Raw genomic sequence first — 22,720 nt, 5'->3', positions numbered from 1 at the left:
CATGTTTTATAACCACTATTATGTAATAAGTAGAAATTAGTGTCACTGCTAATTCTTGTTATGAAATCAGACAAAATAAAATAACCTATTGTGCTAAGAGTGATAAGGTTGTGGTGTCCAGAATAGACCTGCCTCCTGCAGTTTCGGATCCTGGCTAAAATTGGTGAGATTTAGCTGCTCATGCTGTGTTGTGGGAGTCATAGCAACAAAACTAAAGGCATGTCAGGAACTTTGGGGTTAAATAGGAATGAATTCAGGCTCTGGTTAACATCAGAGCAGGAACTGAAGATTACCAACTGAAATGCCCAGTTGTTCGTGGATCTCGACTTGGCTTGCTGGACGATGTCTGATTTTCAGAATGAAAGCATACTGTTGTAATGTACTTTTGTTCTTTTCTCCTCTGGTAATTTTTGTCTTTCTTGCTTTCTATAGAATAACTGAAAGCAGTAAATCAAAGATACGTCAATATTTTTATTGACAGATGTGTTCATTGTCATCAGTTATATGCACAGAAGAACAGGGAAGGCAAAAAGCTAAAATCTCATAATTATTTATCAAGTATAATATATTTTCTTTCATCTACTTGTCGGGGAAGATACAGAATGTTATTTAAAAAACTGATGTGTTATTAAATAGATTAAAATCAGTGTGATCTTTTGTGAGACATTCATGTATGAAACGTGGTTAATCTTAACTCATTTTAAAACCTTGTAGTTTAGTGGGAATTTCTTTACGACTCTTGGGGACCCCCATAAGCAAAAAAACCCAACCAAACCAGGTAAGCACAAAATGCATTTGCTGAACCATTTTGTAGCTGTTTGACAGGCCAAACCCAGAAGCCTAATCATAATTAAGAAATATAATGACTACTTGAAGTTACAGTGAACAGCACATTCCATGTGCTGTCTTTGAGCACAGAGGATGTCCACCTTCTTTCTCTGCTTGTATTTTAGACTTCTGTACTTTCACTTTAAAGGTTATTGAGATTTGATTAATGATTATTTCTGATGGGACTGGAATTAAGCAGTTATGAACACCTTTTTAAGGCTGACCTGGGGTGAATCGGCATCTGCTGCAGGAGAGGTTAGCAAGGTCACCTCTGTGTAGTGCTTACTGTCAGTTGTGCAGCCATGCTATAGCAGATGAATGCAGAAAGATTGGAGTAAGTTAAGTCCTGACTTCACTAACACAGTAGAGATATTTTGCATCAGAACAAGGATGAAGACTAAGAATTTTGCTATTCTTTGAGGTCTTTGGAGTATGTGGTACTTGCGATGGCTGGTAAAGTGAACAATTGAACGTTCAGCTTAAACTCCAGATAGTATTTTGGTTTCTGACTTTCGAGATGGGGCTCATTTTGAGCATGAGGAGTAGGGCTTTCTATGTTGTCAATGCAAATTGTTTTTTAAGGGCACTTTGTTATGTCCTCAGAAAAGCAGTTCCTGTTCTTGAAGTCAAGGGTCATGCCTTTAGGACTTCAGCAAGTAGATGTGAAGCTTTATTCTTGTTTCTGTATGTTAAACTTGCCATACCAGGGAGATAGCAGTGATCATGCATGCTGAAACAGACAGATAAAAATCCAAACAAGTAACTCTTTGGATTTGATCTCAGCATTATTGTTTTCACTGTCTCAGGTAGCTGACAGGTAAAGATTATGGGTTTGTATTTTGTATACTGTTTTCATGCCAACCAGGGTTATAAACAAGGGCTCTGAATAGAAGACATCCGATGATACGTATTTCTGGCAGCTCATGTGCTCATCCAACAGGTAGTTATATCCAAATGACTCCTGAAGAATATCAAGTACCAGTAATTTAACTGCGAACATGTCTGCAGTCTTCCTTTACTGCCAGCATGTCACCAACACATGCTGCTCCTCTCCTTCCCTGTGGCCACATATCTGGTGTGAAGGTCTGGCGTAGCAGATACTTCCATGGTACTGGTGGTCAGCCATCCTGGTGGTGTTTATCAACAGCAGCGTGATTCTATCATTGAACCATTTCCTTTCAGTGTCTTGGTAGTTTCCCTACCAAGGCTGCAGAAAGCATGGCAGACAAGAGGTCCAGCCAGTAGCTATCCATACCATGACTTTTGTTGGCTTTTAAAAGTATTTCTTAGGGACATACTTTGGCCTTTAGTTACTTATTCCCAAGTTTACACTCCTTAATAATATGCATCTTCAGCTTAGTGTGTTGAAAACACACTTGGTGAAAGAATGTGACAGGCTCTGTGAGCATAACCCTTCCTTTTAATCCTTTTCTCATAGATCCTTATCTCACATTTTGCCTGTCAGAACAGAGGTGTAACAGATGTGGTACTCTCTTGCCTCCCACATATCCAAGGCATATAAATCCTTTCAGCTCTATCACCTCAGTGATATTGCTGATGTACAACACTCTTGATCAATCCACCGTGAAAATTCCTGCTGCTGCTTTCATTTCCTCCCGTTTGGATTGCTGTAATTCACAGCTCTCAGGCACTTAACTCCTGTAATACTCCATACGATTGGTAATCACATAGTATGATGTCATAACCTAATGTTTTGACCATGACAGACTACCGTGTGCTTTAATTTCTAAAATCTGTGATAACTTGGTCTCTTAACTGTATCAGAAAACCTGAATTTATTAGCTTGTTCTCACTGTCTTCCACCTTCTAAATCAGCTTGCATTGTCTAACCTAAAGGTTTCTATGATTATATAATAATAGTTAATTGCTCTCCTACGCTCAGGTGTACTACCATTCAATCTCAACTCTGTCTGCTACAGAACATTTTTCATTCACTTTTAATTCCAGATTCTTCCCACTTCAGATCAAAGGTTCCGTAGTGACTGATTTAAAAAAGGATTAGTAAGTGGGTGGAAATTGAATGGATGTGAGGAACTTGGACAGAGAGAAAAAATGTACTTTATTTGTAAATGCAGAAATTGGTGTCACTGCTGTCTGAGAGATGACTGAAGTAATCAAAGTTTATCACAATTACACTTTTAAGTTTGTATTGCTTTGAACTTAAGTGTTTTTATATAAATTCATAATTTATTATGCCTTTGAATATACTGTTCAAAGTCTGAGGACTGCATCATTTAAAAGAAAGGAAACAAGTGTCTGAAAATAATGGACTAAACTCCTAAGAATACCCTCAAATTTCACTCCCATAACTAGTCACCTATGCTTAAGTGCAGACATAAATGTTAGGATTTACACACAGGCATGGGGAGACAGAACCTTTCAGTATTGTCACCCAGGTACAAGAAATAAGTTAAAATACTTTTCTTATAAGGGCCAAGTGAACTAGTGTTCCATAGCATAGAATCATAGAATGGTAGGGGTTGGAAGGGACCTCTATAGAGATCATCTAGTCCGACCCCTCCTGCTAAAGCAGGTCCACCTACGTCAGGTTACACAGGAATGTGTTCAGGTGGGTTTTGAAAACCTCCAGAGAAGGAGACTCCACACCCTCCCTGATCAGCCTGTGCCAGGGCTTCCTCACCCTCACGGTGAAACAGTTTTTTCTTATCTTTAAATGGAACTTTTTCTGTTCCAGCTTCTTTCCATTACCCCTTGTCCTGTAACTAGATAAAACAGAAAAAAAGGATGCCCCAGCCTCCTGACATCCACCATTTAGATATTTGGCAATATTAATGAGATTCACCTGCAGTTTCCTCTAGACTAAACAGCCCAAGTTGCCTTAATGCAGCCTTTCCTCATAAGGAAGATGCTCCAGTCCCCTGATCATCTTAATGGCTCTGCTCTGGACTCTCCAGAAGTTTCTTGTGCTTCTTGAGTATCAGGATGTCAGTATCAAGAGCACACTAGAGGTACTTTTTTTTTTAATGATACAAATAACAATGTACAAGGCCAGTGAAATAGATATGTGATAGACTTGATGTATATACAGCTGGAAGTAATTTTTAGGGCTGAATCTTTGTTCTGTTGAAGCTGAGAGTGAGTTTTGCCTTTAATTACCTAGAGTGAGTGGTTGGACTGGAGTGAAGAGTGGCCATGTGTTTCACTCTGTGCTGCAGCATGGGATGCAAACTACAAGAGTGAAAGGGATGTGGAGGCCTCTGTGAGCACAGATCTCCCCTGGAGGAACTTTTTATTTGCAGCACCAGAAACTCTGGTATAATGGCCTTCAGTGCTGTTTTTTTGGGGGAAAGATGCATTGGAGTGTGTGATGCAATTGCAATCACAGTGGTACCTCTGCTGCAATGCAGCCGGTCTTGAGCATCCCACGCAGAAGTGGAGAAGTCCACAGGGTGCTTAAAAACAGTCAAGCAACAAACCTCAACAAGCCAAAAAAAAAAAAAAACCAAAACCACCACATGTATCTGTTGGGCTTTCTGTAATTTCAAAATTCTGATGGAAGTAAGTTTTAGCTTTATAATTTGCATTGGCACTTTTTACATGGTTTCTCTTTGTCTACTTCTATAGTTTTTAGCCTTCTCAAGCCATGTTTTCATTAATTTGGTTTTAATTCAGTCCCAGCTCAGTACCTTAATGCCAAAAAAATTTATCTGTGGGCAAAGAAATGAGTGTGTGATGGAGGCATTGACTAGTCTTTAACTCCATGTTTATACTAGTAGGAGAAGCAGCCAAAGGCTGTTCTGGGGCCCTTACAGCCACGGGTTGTGTCCGTGCAGCTAAATTCATTTACATCCCCCAAACAGGATGACCTCATCCAGACTTATTGCTAGAAATAATCCCTGGTCTGTTCTACTTGGTCTTTTTTTGAAACCGTACCTAAAACTGCGCCAGGCGTTTATCTGTATGGGCAGCCATGTGCAGACTTTCACCTTTGCCCTCTCTGTGGTTGATGACTGTGGATCTCACCAACCTGGGTCAGGTGCAGACTATGGCTAGTACAGTTCTCTGTGAACTCCCACCAGTTCTAACTCTCGGCCTTTGTCACAGTAAGGCTTCTAAAGCTCTGTTAAGACTTAAAGCATTGTCCTTTCACAGGTAGGATGATGGAAAAAACACAGGATTTATCACCTTCAAATAATAAGTAGAAAATGAAACAACTGAGGAGGAGAAATCCTTTAAGTATCTCCAGTAATAACAAAATAGAGAACTAGAAGACTGGCTCTCTTAATGTATACATATTTTTATAAATTATTTTCTTCCGAGATGTTCATAAATTAAGTGAAAGCTTTTACAATGCCATGTGCCACAGAAGAGCCAAAGTCAGCACATAATGTTTTATTATCAGAGATCTTAGGGCAATAAAACCAAAAGTGCATTGTACAAAACTATTCCATTTATCAAACATGGATTTAACCAGTCTCCCCTGGTCCAAAGAGCAACAGTTTCACACCCAAGCATCCTGTTTATGACTTTTGGTGGCACAGTTGTGTCACAGTGCTAATGCAGTCAGGCAGTGTTTATTCTTTGGCCTCTCTGGGAATGGAGGGCTCAGTGGGAGATCTCTGTCACATCCTCATCTGCTCAGGTCTGTGTTCACTTGGGTCTCCAAACTCCAAGGATGGAGACTCCAGCCCCACTGGGCAGAGAGTCTCTTCCTATGCTGAATCATCTTCACAGTGGAAATACTGCCTGAGGCCCAACTTCAGCTTCAGCTTGTGACCACTGTTTCCCTATCTTCTGGCTTGCCCCAAGGGCAGAGCCTGGTGTTGGTATTCCTGGTAACCTCCTCTTGGGCATGGGAAGAGATTAAACCTCCTCTCTTCTTCAGCCTAATCAAGCTGAGATCCCTCAGCCTCTCATCATGCAGGGCACATATAAGTGGTGTTGGCAAAATACATTGCTGCAATAAACATCTATTAAAATATTTTTTAAGGTATGTTGATTTCTGTCTCCCCCTATGTATGTAAAAAGAAATGTACTAATGTTAGAAAATACTTTCAGGTATGTTCTCTATTAGAATTTAAAATCAATTGATGGTTTTAAATTATTGGGGTTTTATTCTTTCTAGGCTACATGAAGTCCACTTGATTGAGATAATTACTGACAGATAAATGAGTAGTTTACAGACAGGTCTAATTGATCTTATATGCTTGTTGCACTAACTACAGTCAGTAGCTGAGTCATTATTTTACAAACTGCAAAATGTGTTTATATTTAGTGTATATGTGCACATTGCTTTTACAACAGAAACAGATTACTTTAAAAAAAAAGTAATCTGTGATTTTAGAATGAATGAACAATAATTTCATTGGCTTCATTTTCTTCTCTCTGTTGTTTCCCTGCAGGTCAAGGCAACAGATGCAGATGCCAACCAGTTTGGTGAAATTGAGTATTTTCTTTATGATGGATTTAATTATTATGAAAAATCCAAAGCCTTCAAGATTGACCCACGTACTGGTCAGATCTGTGTGTCTCAAGACATTGACAGAGAAGAAGATCCAAGCACTTACGATCTCTTAGTAAAAGCTACGGATGGAGTAAGTTTTGCCTTTCCATACTGCCAGATTTGTGAATGTATTTGCAAATTTGGAAGTGCAGTGTTGGTATTAATTGTTGCATTTTGAGAATGTAGGAGTTGAGGGCATATTTGTATTCTGTTGAATTTGTGTATGTGTGTAATAGTTAAGGAATTAATCTGCTTTTTTTTCTTTAACTATCACTACTCAGTGTTTACTTCAGAGGCTACAGAAGCATTCTCTTATATTAATAGTACTTTCAACAGTGTGCTTTTTCTTCCCCATAGATTTCTTTGGAGGAGAAAAAATATGTAAGAATATATATTTTTTTTTTTGTTTGTGTGTTTGATTCTTGACTCTTCTCTTGTTTGAATGACTAATAATTTAAGGATCTAAGTCTTGCTGTTAGGACAGTGTCTGTGATCTTTACAGTAGAAGTAAGTCTATGTGATCATTTTGGAATTCCTCTGATTGGGATTTCTGTCTTCAGAACTCCTTTCTAGGCAAGGTTTTGTAGCATACACCTGAGTACAGATATCCAAGTCTTGAAGAATAGAACAGTCAGTATTACAATCTATAAGAGCAGAAACTTATGGGTTCTGTTATACTTCATCCCTTAATTTTTTCCTGTCATTCACATGTTTTTAAGCTGTATAAATGTAAAGAACACATACACATATCTGGAATACCAAGATAAGTCTTATCAATAATGGATATGTGAGAGATGGACAAGACCAGTGAAATTCTGATGAATTTCTAAGATACTTGGTCCAGAAGATTATTTTGAAATGTGAAAGAAAACATATTTATGTGAAAACAGCTCGGTGCGTTTTTTTTTTGTTAATTTACTGTTCTAGTGATAAATCTTGTCTCAAAAGTAAAAGGAAAAAAGCCAGTGCATTGAAACCATATAATATTTTTAAATTGGTGTGTCATTTGTCTTCATTTAAGTTCTTTGCATTTTCAGAAGTCAAATAACGGGGAGAGTTCAATTTTTGATTGCCCTGTCTGTGTCTTTGTACGAGAAGTCAGCACTTTGTAGATGCCATTGATTTCTCTTCTAAAAACTTGCTTATCTGACACCTAAATGCTCAAGCACCTAAATTCAATGTTAGCTTTTCAAAATTTTCAATATACCTGAACTTAACGTGGAGCCACTCTCCAACTTTACAGCAGAATAGTAGTAGGATATTTTATCTCCTGGCATTTCACTGCTAATTTTGATGGATAAAAGGTGTTAGGTGAGGGATTCAAAGTAGAGGCTATGATCAAGGGAGAAATATGTGCAGAAAAGACAGAGGAAGAGTGAACAGTCACTGTTGATAAAGGAGAAGAGTGGAGAAATGAGAAGGAAAGAAAATAACAGAGTTAATTAGAAATGAGGAGGAAAAGAAAGTATTTTCCAGGTGGTGCTCAGTTTATCTTACAGCAAAACTATCAGTTTCCTCCACCTGTTCCTCCCTGCTCCGTTACATGGTTTTGGAGCTTGTCAGTCATGTCTTTTATGGATTCTATAGAAAGGGTAATGGGAGAACTGAAGTTGCACACAAGAGCACGTGAAGGGGCAAGTGGAAAACAGATTCTGTTAAACTGACGTTAAATAAACATTCCTTTAGAGCTTGTGGGAGCACTCTCACTGAATAAGTGGGGACAAGACTGATCATAATATGTATTTATAACAAATCAGAATCAGTTTCAGCAGCAGCTATTTGAGGAGTCTTGGAATCTACAGTCAGACGAAGATTTATCGTAATGTTAAAATTGGATTTTTGATAATGTAAAATTGGGTTATTGTAATTTTTAAGTTTGTTTTAATGTTAAAATTGGGATAGGGGATTTTTACTCTCTGGAGAAGAAAAATAACTGATGAAAGTATGTTTCTTGGGGAAGCTCCATTAGCACCTAAGAGAGATTTAGGTCAGAAGTCAAGACTTACAAAATGAAGTCAAGACTTGCAAAAGGAAAATATGGAAAAAAGTGAATTCTAATAAAAGTATATGCATGTTTCCAAAGCATTATAAGGTACAACATTAGTCCTTTTCTGGTTCTGAGTATGTGCAATCAGATCTGCTATGTTTTATTTCTTGTGTTTGGCTTTCTTTTTATTTGTTCTCACAATGTGACTGGAATGGACATTGTATGTTTTTCCCTTTTTGCTTGGGGGTCTTCAGGCTACTACATATGTAAATTTATGCTTGCTTTATGCTTATTTTTGTGCTTCTGCCTTAAATAGTCTTAACATTAATTTATTTTCATACAGGAAGCTTTTTTTCTGTGCAAAAAGCATGCACTTTTGCTGCTGTACAGTGGCAAATTGTATTGCTATGTATCATGCATAGTTCAATCATTTTGATTATTTGTTTGCATGTTTTATGATGGACATCACCTCTCTTTTTTTTTTCAACCAAATACATAGTAATAACGACAGCTGTTAAAGCCTAACACAATCCAGATAAATGTAATTTGCATAATGCTAATTTATATTAGCATTAATCCCACCTTAATTAGCATTAATTAGCATTAATTCCACCTTCTTTAACATAAGCAAACCCTCAAATATAGTTTTGGGGGAGATTGTTATGCTGTAGTGCAAGTCTAAAGGAATAGTATTGAGTCTGAATCATTGGGTAGTTTCATGAAGGTCAGGCTTAAAATTAATTGACGTGAACAGTTAGGTTGCAGAAATATGCAACCTTGCTATTTTTTTAAGTCATAGCTACTGTGGCTGCAAAATGAAGTTTGGACCAGCTCAGTGTAGTTTGTCATGTGTATACACCAACATCTAATCTGTGTCAGCAGCTTCTGTAAGTGACTAATTGATCTGAGTACAGCGTACTCAGCTTGCCTTTGAAAAGCAAAGGGTTCTTCCTCTGTCTGTAGCTTAATGTATGGCATATAGCATGTGTGGGATGTATATACATGTGCTGCTTTGTGCCTCCATTGTACCTATCAGTGCCCTGACATTCACCATTAGCTGTGCCACAAGCGGAGCTGCTTTTTTCTAAAAATATTCGTGGTTGGCTGTAAAATAACCATGGAAATATGAACCCCTCCTAACTGATGGGAGAAGTCTGCAGGGAGTACAAGGCAGTGCCTCTGAGAAGTAAATTGCCATTCGTTTCACTCAGGGAACTGTGGGGTCTACTCTTCAGCACTTAGAGAATTGTCTTTTCTCCAGATTGTCAAAAAAATCAGTCATTTGCTGTGGAGAATTGTGATTTTTCTGTAGCATAATTTGGTTAGCCAGCTAGCAGTTGTTCCTCACTTCTCTGGTTTCACCACAGAGCAATGCTAAATGTGTCTGCCCATGTGGTATTTCAGTCAGGTCCTGATGGGCACCTGTAGCAGGAGTTTCAGTCATGCAGCGAGTAACATAGTGTCTGCGTCGGGGTCACAAAGAGGTACAGTGCTGAAGCTGTAACCAGAACCTGTCTCTCATCCCAGCTCTTTGTACAGAGAAAAGAAACAAGAGCGGAGGAGTTGACCCACCCCCCCTAGAAAGCATGGTGAGACCTCTTTCCCCACAAAATCATAAACGTACTGGAAAAAAAAATATATAATCAGTTACAAAGTTTAAATCTACAGATTGTTTCAATTACGTGCTTCAACCAAATTTGGTATTATTCTGTGTCTGTGTACACATAGTAAAGGTGTGGGTGTGTAGACAAGCACATGTGCCTATTAGAGAGATATATATGTACATACACACAGACATATATATATACCCGTACCTACCAAGTGTAGGTACATGCACACTGCATAAGTAGAACTGACCTGATAGGGTGGTAAATTGAGGATAGGTCTTGGAAGCAGTAGCCTGACAAGTCAGCTTTTGACTGTCTTGAACTGCTGTGCTCTCAATCTGTGTTCCTAATCAATAGTTGAAAAACCCCTTATATTCACTGTTAACGAGTCACACTTTTGAATCTGAAAGACTCATAGATAGAAAGATGTTATTCCCACTTTACTAGAGTACCAGTTACCTGAATGCCATGTGCTACAGGGGCAGAAGACCCTGACTTTTGTCTGTGAAGGAATAAGTGATGTATAGTTGATTACAGTAAAAACAAGTGAGGTTAGACTAAGCAAGTATTTGACATGTGTAGTACTTGTTAGTATTAATGAAAATAACTGTGTTCAGGCCTTACTGTCATAAGAAACTGAATTTCTTTGCATACTCAGTCAACCCACTGAAGTTGTAGTGCATCTGTAGCTTGCCTAAATGCAGTATTTTGAGGTATTACAGATACTGTAAGTTGTTTTTAACAGACATTTGCATTGCTCAATTGTTGCAGCACGTTATGTTTCCTAACGATGAGCTGAAACCAGATGTGCCTCATTCTGTTGTGTACAATTTTAAAATTGACCTTGTGTTTTGTTTTTATTTTTCTGATTTATCTAACAGGGTGGGCTAAGTGCCCAAGCTTTTGTTCGCATTGAGATAGAAGATATTAACGATAATCAGCCAGTTTTTGAACAAGCCATCTACGTGACAAGCATCAGCAGCCACACACAGCCAGGAACAGAGATCATCAGTGTCGTTGCTACAGACAGAGACTCAGGAATGTATGGTATTGTCACATATGAATTGATCCCAGGAGAATTCTCTTCTTTTTTCACAGTGGATACATCCACAGGTACTGTATGAGTCTGTGATTCAGAAAGGCTATAACCATACAACTTGTGTCTTTTCCTTGATGCCTTTTTTATTTGGAGTCATGTTGTATAGCTGAAGCTCAGATTCTACTGGAAAATAATTCCAGAGGAAGATGGAGGATTTAAAATTTAAAGTATTTACATTCACTGGAATAAAGAAAAGAATAGGAAACATAGTACAGGCCAGTACAATACATGTCACGCTGTATGCCAATTATCCACTATTTTCAGTCATCAGTCTGTTCATCATTCTAAGAAATAATCAAAACATTGTTTTTTACAATAAAATCTGAGTTTTTGAAATGCTTAGGTCTTACTCTTGAAGGGTAATAAAAGACACTTTCAAGATTCTTTTCCATTCATTTAATATCTCTGTTTCCATCCCAATCTTCTTACTCCACACTGTGCTAAAATAGGTCCCCATTCTGCTCACAATCTTAGAATATCCAGCTGCCTCTTTATTTGACTCAGTGATTACCTTTTTAGTGTCTTTTCCTGCCTTTTACTTCCTGATGTGACTCTTTGTCCTTCTGGTTTCTGGAGAGAGGTTCAATGAAGGAGTGACTATGAGTGCAAGAAGGCAGTTACAGTAAAAACAGATCTGTGTCATTTTTTTCTGAAGGTAGGTTGGGTCTCTCAGCTTTTCGCATGGCCACAAAGCAGCCACCACAGTCTGCTTTCTAACTTTAAAATAGTCATCAATGTCAACTGGAAGGAACATGAGCCCTGTATCTATGTATATTCACGGTGTTTTCCAGGAAACTGCAGCTACCATTTTACTTGAGAGCTGTCCCATGCATATGGATATATATTTATCAATGGTTCTGCTTTATGATGGTCATGGAGCAGGGGATTATTTTATAGGCTTTAAGATTTTTTGGGGGCTATTATATGTGCATCTGCATTGGTTGTTTGGTATACAAAATGTTACAAGGCTTTATTAATTCAAAATGGTATTTATTTTTGCTTTCTTACACAATCCCTCAATTCTTTTGATGAACAGAAGAAACTAATCTTAGAAAGCTGGTGTGCTTGTCTTGACTATGCCAAATTTTATTTAACTTTGGGCTTTTAACTGCCTGTCAAGTTGGATTCTTTGGGGCATAACTGATGCCAGAAATATATAGGTCAATCAGTAATTAGGGAGCTGGATCTCCACAGGCATTTAACTGGTCATTTTAAAACTGCCCCGACAGGCTTGTCAGAGAACCCCTGTTGATCACACTAGCAGCACTGGCTTTGCAGCAGTCCTCTTGTTTTGAAGGGCTTCTTCCTTAGATTGTGACCTTTTGACCTTTTTTTTCCAGTTTTGACACTATGTATAAGAAAAATGTCATGCTTAATCATGAAGACCATATTATAACTTACTCTTATCTTGTGGATCCATGATGATATTTCATGAAAGGCAGACCAAATTCAGGGTGCAGTTGCTTAGGGTCATTATTGCTGACATTTCATGATGAGAAGACTATGTAGGTCAGACCCTGTTGCCATCATTATACTGCTTGGAATCTGGTTGCACTTAAATCAGGTCTCCTGGGTAATTCACAAGATCAGACTGTGTCTAATTTTAATTTATTAATATTAATGATGTGGGATTTTTTTTTCTAAAGAATACACTTTTCACTTTTATGTTCTTCCATGTCTACCTGCAATAGTGCTTATGCTTGATCACTGGTGAGCAGAATGATTTTTAAACTCTTGGCAAAAATAAGCATTATAAACATTAAAATAAACATTAAAATTGCAATTTGTCTCACAGAAGTTTTGCAATCATTGCAGGTTAAATAGCTGCAAAAGCTGTTCAGTATTCAGAGAGAGATGAAACAAGTGGCTCGCTGTTAGGGCACGGGTTTTGTGCTCTTCCTCCATCTTGTTAGGACAATGACATTTTCCAATTTTTGTCATGATAAAGCTCTCTTCATATGCTCTGATATATGGCCTAATTTAGATGTGTGTCTCTGAAGGTTATGTGAGGGACTTCATCTAGTTGCGTGGGCTTCATCTTGTGAACAGAGGGCAATGGACACGTGTGACAAGAAGTAGCAATTCTTCAGGAGGTGATTTACCAATCCCATAAGCCAAACAAGATGATATTATGGTTTTGGTCTTTGGTTTTCTGACCTTGTGGATGTGCAGTCTGTTACTGATACGTATTGCAGTTTTTCCAATTTGCAGTTTGGCATATTCTGTTTTATCTGCTGTTTTCATTATTAGAGAACCTAAACAGAGGCACAGTGATGGTGTTTGAATCTTCCATGAATTTGCTTACTGATAAATTTTTTTTTTAAATGATAAATTTTTCTCACTAATAGAGTGTTTAGAAATGAGGAATGCAAACCGGCACATTAGCTTTTCTGACTTCTTATGTTCATTATAGCCCTCAGGGTTATATGTAGAAGTAGACAGAAATCAATTCAGTATTATGAAATTTAAATTAATTAGTAGCTAACTGTTGCATGTTACACTGTGATACAAGATATCATATACAAGATGATAGAGCTGTCTGTGGCATGTGTAATTTCTATTTTATGGCATCCAGATTGTGGATTTGAAAATTTATCTCACTGTAATTTTCTACAGGGGTGTTTTTGGAATGTTGCACTTAGAATACTCACCATAGATTCACGTTTTTTTCCCCCAATCTTTTTTTCATTTTTAAAAGAGAAATGAATAAAACAATAAAATAAAAACTGTAACCTTAGTTCTTCACTACTATGGCTTGCTTCTGGCAGTTGCTTTGTTAAAGCAATTCTATGCCTATAGCAAGAAAGCTTTTAGATCTGCGTAGTAAACTCTGTTAACAATACAGGATATCCTACCAGCTGGTCAAACACTGACTGCATAGAATATTTCAGTAGTGCTTTTGTGGCATAGATATTATGAGGTGGAGCCACATCCAAGCTCCTTGAAGGGGCTTCATGTTTTATTTCAAAATCTGAGACATACGGGTGTCATATACAGAAAAATTCAGTCAGAGTGGGAAGGAAAAGCCTTTCATTCAGCTGATAGATAAAAAGATTTTTTAAATTTTAAACAAGTCTTTGTTAGCAATGTTTATATGGTTTTTTTAGCTTTTAGATACTGCATTTTTTGTTCGTGATATGCTCGTATACTCAAAAATAACATTTATTGCATTTCCCTTTGAGAAGAAAACCTGAAATTAAGTGCTTTTCATTTGATTGATGATGGATTGACCACAAGAAAAAACACTTTTAAGAACTGTGTAGCTAGAAAAATGTACAGATAGGGGACTGTAAACCAGTTTCTCTCCTAGTTCGTGACTCTTGCTATCATTTGTTTCTAGTATTAGTGTAAATAACATCTTGGCTTTATTATGTTTCCTTTTGTAGATATCTGATCCATGCATGTTATATGAACAGCATTCATGAATTGATTAGAACAGAGCAAACTGAAGAGCTCTTCTGGCTAAGAAACTCAGCTACAGTTGTTTATTTTCTCATTGTTACCTAAGAAGCTATCTGAAACAGAGTGTATTTATAGTTAGGGCTGAGCAGGTAATTAAAAATGTAAGTCACAGGATACAATCACAAGTGTGGCAGAAAACCTATGTGGTACTTAATTTTAAGACTTTGAGATTAATAAATGAATTTAAACTTTCATTACGTTATAAGCATTTATATTTTCCTTCACTCCAGGGCACATAATTCATTTTTACATTGATCTAAATGATACCCTTCTTAAGAGCTGGATGAAAATATGGTTATGATTTTACTTTAATCCTAATTCAAGGAAACTGTTTCAAATCAATAAAATGAATACTGTCTGAAAATTATTTTGGGCCAACATGACTTCACGTGTCAGCCTTCAGGTAAATGATCTCTTTGTGTCTTTGCTAACCAGTTCCCTAGCTAGTCACTGTGTGTGGAGAGGACTCCTGTGAAGGCTAATTAAAAGGCATTGGTTTATGTTCTTGTGATGGTATTAGTGATTTAAATCTAGTATGAAAAGGCTATACAGAAAGTAGCATTCACATAGTGTACAGAATAACCATTTAACTTAGCTTCTTTGTTTCTATATAAGGTATTTCTGTTTCTAAATATCTAAAACAGCAATTATGGCCTTCTTACTTTGTATTTTGCTGAGAATGCTTCTGTGAGTGTGGTGGTTTGACAGTGGCTGGATGCCAGGTGCCCACCAAAGCCCCTCTGTCACAAGGGAGAGAAAAAATAAGAAATGGCTCATGGTTCAAGATAAGGGCAGGAAGAGATCACTCACCAGTTGCTATCATAGGCAAACAGACTCAACTTGGAGAAATTAACGTAATCAAATCAGAGAAGGATAATGAGAAAGAAAACCAAAACTTAAAACACCGTCTTCACTCTTTTCTACAGACTCGGCTTCACTCCCAATTTCCCTCCCTCCTTCCCAAGCGATATAGAGGGACAGAGAGTAGGGGTTGTAGTCGGCTCATCACACATTGTCTCTGTTGCTCCTTCTCCTTCACACTCATCCCTTGCTCCAGTCCAGGTTCCCTCCCATGGAAGGCACTCCTCCACAAACTTCCACAATGTAAATTTTTCCCACAGGCTACAGTTCTTAAAAGACTACTCAAGCATAGGTCCCTTCCATGAGGTGCAGCTCTTCAGGAACAAAATGCTCCAGCATGAGTCCTACATGGAGTCATAAGTCCTGACAGCAAATCTGCTACAATGTGGGCTCCTCTCTGTCCACAGGTTTGCAGGTCCTGCCAGGAGCCTGCTCCACTGTGAGCTTTCCACAGGGTCACAACCTCCTTCAGACATCCACCCACTCTGACGTGGGGCCCTCTCTGGGCTGCAGGTGGATCTATGCTCCCCTATGGCTTCCATGACTGCAGGGGCAGGGACTGCCTCACCATGGGCTGCACCATGGGCTGTAAGGGAATCTCTGGACCACCTCTTTCAATCATTCTTCACTAACCTTGGTGTTTCCAGAGTTTTCAATCCTCTCTCCTGGCTGCTGCTTTGCAACAGTTTTTTTCCCCCTTTCTTAAGTATGTTCTTGCAGAGGGAATACTGCAGTCATGGATGGGCTTGGCCTTGGCCAGTGACAGGTCCATCTTGGAGCTGGCCAGCATCAGCTTCGTTGGACTCAGGGGAAGCTTCTAGCAGCTTCTCACAGAAGCCACCCCTGTAGCCCCCCCCCCACCAAAACCTTGTCACTCAAACCCAACACACTGAGGAATTTGGGGATCTTTCCATTGACTTGAAGATACTTGAATAAGGCTTTTGCCATAATACCATTTGTTACTTATTTACACCAAAAAAAACCATGTTGAGTACAACAGAGAAGCCTTGTTACAAGAGCTGATCAGTAGTTTAGCATAAGAAGTTTTTATTCATCACAAAAGTACAGGTTCTACAAAACGAGCATTCTTTTCAGGAAATTTGGACTTGCTAAAAACTACTCTATTTCCTTTAAGATGTCTTCTGCTTTCTTTTGAACTGAATAGCATAGAACATCATGCAATAAAATTGTCCTGTAAGAGATATAGTCTGGAGCTTAGTACAGTGGAGAAGAATAAAAGGAGGAATGCACCTGAAGGAAATTGTAAGAATATAAGTATTATTAAATTAATCAGACAAAAGTCCAGCATCTTATCTCTTTAACAGTGCTTGGTAATGGATGCAAAAAGGGCTTGAGCAGAGCAGTCCTTCCGCTGATAGATTTTTCTTGTTCTGGCATTGTGCAATTTAGTGCTCAACTACTTCCATTACTGTGCTATGGCACGATATGTGAGTACAATTTAATGTCAAATGGACTTAAAATAACCTTTTTTATTTGCTTTGGAGCACAAGAATAGATCATTCCCATTAAGGATGTTGACAAGTTTTGTTTTGTTGAAGAAAATGGAAATGTTGTTTAACAGTCCCATCTTAGGAAATTTTCACAACTATTACAGAACAGGTTGAAAACAGAAGTTGAAATACCAAAATTTCTTACTGAGGGGAAACCCCCCAAACTTTGTATAATTCCACATATTATACAATGTTTAATATATAGCAGATTGTAATATGCATCAAAGTGAAATGGGGATACATTGTTTCTAAAGAAAACAAAGCCTTTTTACTGATGATTAATGATGTTTTTGTATAGTATTGTAGAAAAAACCCAGTTTATTTTTAAACTACTTTTGGCATTTTCATACGTCATGTAGTACATTTGCTAAACATATGAAGAAGTTCACATAAATAACATTTAAAATTAGGAGTGTTTTATTTTGGAACACTTTGAAGCCACTTGTTTTTTTAAACTGCAATTTCTTCAATTACTGGCTTTCTGATCTTTCATATGAAATTGATAGCATATTCAAAATGCTGCAAATCAGAGGGATATGTATGAGAAATTGGTTTAGCTCACTGCATTTTTACCTTTGAAGAATTTGTTGGGCATTAAGTCACAAAGGAAAAATTTGTGATCTCAGCATAGAATTTAGAGACGTTTACCTTCACTGAGATTTCATCTAATGAGAAATCTAACAGAAAGAATATGGGAAACAGTATGTTCTGCTTGAAGCACACAGAATTTGCTGCAGTAAATGTGAGAGTGCAGATTTTGGCCCTGACAGAAAGCTATGTAGCAGAGGAGCATGAAAAGATATCCATAGGGCCAACCCTTAATTTGTCTCTTTTTTCTTTTATTAATAAAATCCAGTATAATCAGCCACCTGAAAAGAGAAATATTGCAACATGCTATGTGCCAACAAGTTATCCTTGCAATAGTGAGGTAACGTATACCTGAGTTTCATTGTGCGTGACACAATGCAAAATATTTACAGAACTGATCTAGTCCCGCCTCCTTTCTTTTAGTTAGGTCAGGATCAGATATCAGAAACAGAAGAACCCACAAGATCAGACAAAGTGCAAACTCTGGTGACATTACACAGATGATGTGCGCTGTTGGCAAGAGAAATGCAGAAGAGGAAAAAATTATGCCCAAACCTCCCACTTTGAAGGAATGGAAAAGTGTGAGATTTGTTCTGGAAAGTTCAGAGAGCCAACACCTTTCTTTGATAGAGACTGTAAGAGTCTTAAGTACAGATGTACTTAATATACTTCATGTTCTCAACTAAAAAAAAGGAAAAAAGTGGCATTTCACACAAAGGGAGAAGACAGCCTCACTGAAATGCCTTCACACTGTTGGACTGTTCAAGAGAACAAACACAGTGGAGAGTATATGTAGTAGAAAATCAGTTTGTGAGGATTAAAATGAGCATGTGAAATTTTTCATAATGCTCTTCATAGAAGAACAGCAAATCTATCTTATTGGACTTATATTAGGCCTCATTGTGTATTTGTGCTGGAAACATGTACCTTTGATACAAAGTATCATCTCTGGTAAACTGTGGCAGTTGAGGAAGTAAAGGTAACCTCGTGCGATGGTGCAGCAGTGCTGGAGCTGTGTAGATTGTGTGGGGAAGGCTCTGCTTTTGTCTTTGAAAATACAGCAGTTCACCAGGCCAGAGTCCTGTCTACTTACTGGTTTATGCTTTGATTTTTGTTGTGGGTTTTTTAAAAGCAACCCACATTTTATGTGGAAGTGTTCTGTTTGTATGAAATCAGACAACAAAGATGCTCTGAGTTACTGTTATGCCAGATTAAAGGAAACAAAACAAGGCAGAAACAGGGGAAATCTCCCTGCAACAGCAAATTACATCTCTTTAATTCTATGCTGCTTTACTGACAAATTAGCATTTTGGGGAGTTTTTTGTTTGTTTCCTAGGGAAGAATGATTTAAACTGGAATGGGACAATACAGAGAAAGCTACATCAAAGTAATGCCTGTTTTTTTTCTGTGTTTAGATTAGTTTTAATGTCTGATGGTGAGTCATGAAACCTTTGTTCTGCTATCATTAGTTTTGTACTAAGCAAAAAAACCCCAATCGCTGTCCTTGAGGTTTATAGTAGGTTGAAATAGTGAGATAGCACTGCATTAACATAACAATCAGTTTAATATCTCCAGGTTTCTTTTAATATGTACTGTAGAAAAAGAGAGTTTTTGAGTAGCGTATTCTGAAGTATATATAGCAAATATAAATTGGTTGACAATTTGAGGGGGTTTTATGTTGAGATTTAAAATGAGAGGAAGATCAAGCAAAATGTTTCATTTGACTGGAACGTTAAAAATAAAGGAAATGAAGCAAAAGATGCACAAAACAAGTGAGGAACTGAAATCCCTAACAGTTTAGCAGTTGCTGTGATCACCAGAAAGACTGAATTCGGTTCTTTTTTTGCTTTGACCAACATTGTACCTATGTGTCTTCTGATGGGTGTGGTAACCACTCAATTACAGTTGGGACTCTTTTTTATCTTACTAATATTTCTTTAAGGATTTTGGGCAAGATAGAGCAGCTTCCCTGCTCTGAATAGCCACATGTATTGCGGACTTCATAGCTGTTTCTTGCTAAATGAGGAGTGTGAGGCTGTTCTGCCACTGGCATCTTGTTTGGAGTATTGCTGCCTGGCATGTAGCTAGCAGGGGCACATTTAACGTGTCCAGTGAAACACTCATTTTAGAACCAGGCTAGGGGTTTTGAAAGCTCTGGATCTGATCCAACTTCTGTTTGAGACCTTTCTTTGGTGGACTCCTCCTGTTGTATACCTTTTCCTTGGGGATTTATCATTCCTCTTGAAATTAATAGGCAACCAAACTTTTAAAATACAGTAGTATTCATTGGTAGAACAGTTGCTCTAACGATTCTGCCTTCTTTAAAGTCTCAGCTTCTCAAAATTATTGGTAAAAAAAAAAACCCCAAACATCATGAATTTGGTTTATCTATCTGCAATTTTTCATGGTATTCCTTAGCATTGTTTCAGGATTGTCCAGCACCTCAGGACATTTACAGTGGATGCTTTATAAATAAGGGATTTTTTTCCCCTACAAGACAACTGTCATACTAACTTGTTTTGTAGTAAACTTTGAACAATGCATGAAAAGCACTACTGAAATATTAATATTGCCATTAATTAAAATTGTTGTTAAAAACATTATAGATTTAAACATTTTGGTGGTGTTCAGAGAGGAAATAGGCTGAACATTTCATCCAAAAAGTAGTGCAAATGCGAGCTTCACATATTCCTTTATTGTGAGGAGGCATGTGATCTCCTAGCGGTCTGTACTCTATAGAGACAGAAGAAAAAGTGCATCTCAAATAGTACATTGCAAGACTTTGTCTAAAAAATGTGTAAGAGGAAACTGAGCCCAGAGAATACAAAACCATTCTAATGCTAGACTCATTCCATCTTTGTGTGACCTTAAGAGGCTGATGCTCAGGTGGATATTCTGCTTGTGAATAGTGGAACTGCCTTAATTAGAAATCCATGTTTTGTGTGTTGATGAATTCTTCTTAGCTGACTAAATTTGTCTATAACCTGTAGTATTTAAAATAATAGCATTGTGCTTCTGGGAGAGGTGCAGTGTTAACACCGTGTATATCATTGTATAGATGCAGATACTGCTTTCTTATAGATTACCAGCCTCGTTGGATTTGAATGAAGTACCCTGGAGTAGACTTTCATATGCTAAGCAAAGTCTTGTGGTTAAACACAGTATGTTTAAATAGTAGAGGTTGTAGACACTAAGCTGTTTTATTTATATTTCCTTTTTAACCATGAATTTAGCAAGAATCTGCTAGAGAGAGGTCACTGTTGAAAGCATTTGACAACACAAGGATACGAGGAGTCTGTAAAGTACAGCTGCAGATGGGGATTGCTACAAGTCACAAAAGATACGAAAATATTAAAATACTGAATACTTTCAAACTTGAAATAGTTCTCTTATTCACTGAAACTCAAAACAGTGTTTGTGCCATGAAGATTAAGCTTTTTAAAGCCTTTTCCTCTGAGCTGAAGCTGTGCATATTGCAACAGTTAGACTGTGAATAACAATGTAGTTCCTCCTTAATTCTTTTCTTTCCCCTGACAGTTATTAAACCAGATCTTAAAACAGTGCATTTTGCAGAGTGTTGTTACGATTACCATCAAGAAGGTAGCTTCACTAAAAGAGGTGTATTTTAATTACCCGTAAATTGCTAAAACTTGAACCTAAATGGGATGCTAAGATTAGAGAATGGACAATTAGTCACATAAAGTTAAATAGAAATGTTGAGCAGAAACCCTGCCTTCTTCCCTAAAGCAATGTGGGTTTTAAGGTTAACACTAAGTGTACACCTCCTAACTGTGTTCACCTCTCAAAGTATTACCATATCTGTGCTCATCCTGAACATTTTTCTGGCACATAAAAAGTGCATAAAAAGGAACCTGTACGTGTGTCTTCACACTGAGAAGCTGAAGTGCAAGGTCAGGCGAGACATGCTCTGAGCAGGCCAGTGGGTCAGCACTGATCTGTGCAGCACTAAACAGCAGGTCCAGTGGACAGCTTTGAAGGTGAATTGAGGTGATGAACTTTTATACATGCCTTTTACCATCTGTTTGCTGTCTGAGCTGTGTGTCAGGTCATGCCAGCTAACCCATTGTAGGATATTTGCTGAAGAAGTACTGCCATCAGTTGAAGTTGCTGGGGCATTTGGTTTCATCGTCTTAGAGAACACAATTGATAGTTGTTGATTTTGTTCCTCTTGCCGTATTCTAAAGATTTTTTTTTTAGTTTGACAATCAATGAGAAAATACTGCAAGCTATTTAAATGAGTACGCATTTCTAGGCAATCCAGACTTTGTTATTGAAGCTAGTGCATTCTGATTCATATCTTTGCCTCTGCAGTTCTTGACTAGTGGAAAATGTTTTGTTTACCTACAAATGGCTATAAGCGTAGGGCTGTTTTTTGTTTTGTTTTTTCTTTTTTGTTACATGAGGACTCTGTGGAAAAACATAGATTCTCAAACTGCTCAGTTTAGAAATATTTGTGGAAATCCTTTTGGGATAGCCAGCATTATTTCTGCCGTACAAGATGTGCTTCTGGTAATCTGTGCTGCTGTAATGTTAGGCCTCTAAACAGGATCACGGAGAAGATCAGGAAATTATTTTAAAAGAATCATCACATGTGGACTGTTATTCTGCCTTTAACTCCTGAGAAATAGCACTTAGCAGCTAACCTACCTGTGGAGCAGAGTGCGTCTTCACAAAAATGAGAGCAGCAAAATCAAGGCCATGACAATTTTTGTCAGTCCCAGTGAATGGCCACAGAGTCCTGTCACTAATGGTTTTGCACATACTGGGTGAACATTTTGTCTTTCATCATTAATAAGCATAAAGATGAAAACAAGCAATTCTTGGAAATTTAGTGCCCCAGCACATGCAGTGAGTGAGGAAGGATAAAATAGATCAGAGTTGACAGTCATGATTTTGCCCTTCATTAGTACTGCCTCTCACCCTACAATGAAGCCCTGAACCCGTTGTAACAATTTACCTTTGCCAGTAAGCACAGATTGCTCTGCAACAAAGCATCAGTGTCTTGTGCTGAGCTAACCTGTGCTAGTGCAGAGCTTTTCCCAAACTCAAGCCAGTGGTGACAGTTGCTGCTATGCAATGAGCATTGCAGATTCTGTCTAACGTATATACAAATCATGATAGGCAGTGTTTGGGTCATGGTTTTGATTTATAAAAGCTGGAATCTGCAGTTACTTACAGCCATGCAGGTCTAGTCAAGAAAATGAGATTGCCAAGGTGTAAGTGAAGCTGGATGCTAATGCTTCGTCTGGTATGTAATTATATGATTGTTCA

At 37.9% G+C, this 22,720-nt stretch overlaps 1 protein-coding gene across 1 annotated transcript in view; it reads left to right on the top strand.

Moving 5' to 3' along the window:
- DCHS2 (dachsous cadherin-related 2) overlaps positions 1 to 22,720 on the top strand; it is a 124,061-nt gene that overhangs the window by 41,561 nt on the left and 59,780 nt on the right. Inside the window, exons 2-3 of the mRNA XM_061993199.1 lie at positions 6,213 to 6,404; positions 10,789 to 11,020. Coding sequence (XP_061849183.1) covers positions 6,213 to 6,404; positions 10,789 to 11,020 — 424 coding nt within the window. The remainder of the gene's footprint in view (positions 1 to 6,212; positions 6,405 to 10,788; positions 11,021 to 22,720) is intronic.

Source organism: Colius striatus, chromosome 3, assembly GCF_028858725.1.
Source record: "Colius striatus isolate bColStr4 chromosome 3, bColStr4.1.hap1, whole genome shotgun sequence".
Classification (NCBI taxonomy): Eukaryota; Metazoa; Chordata; class Aves; order Coliiformes; family Coliidae; genus Colius; species Colius striatus.
This window is presented reverse-complemented; position numbering and strand designations above follow the sequence as displayed.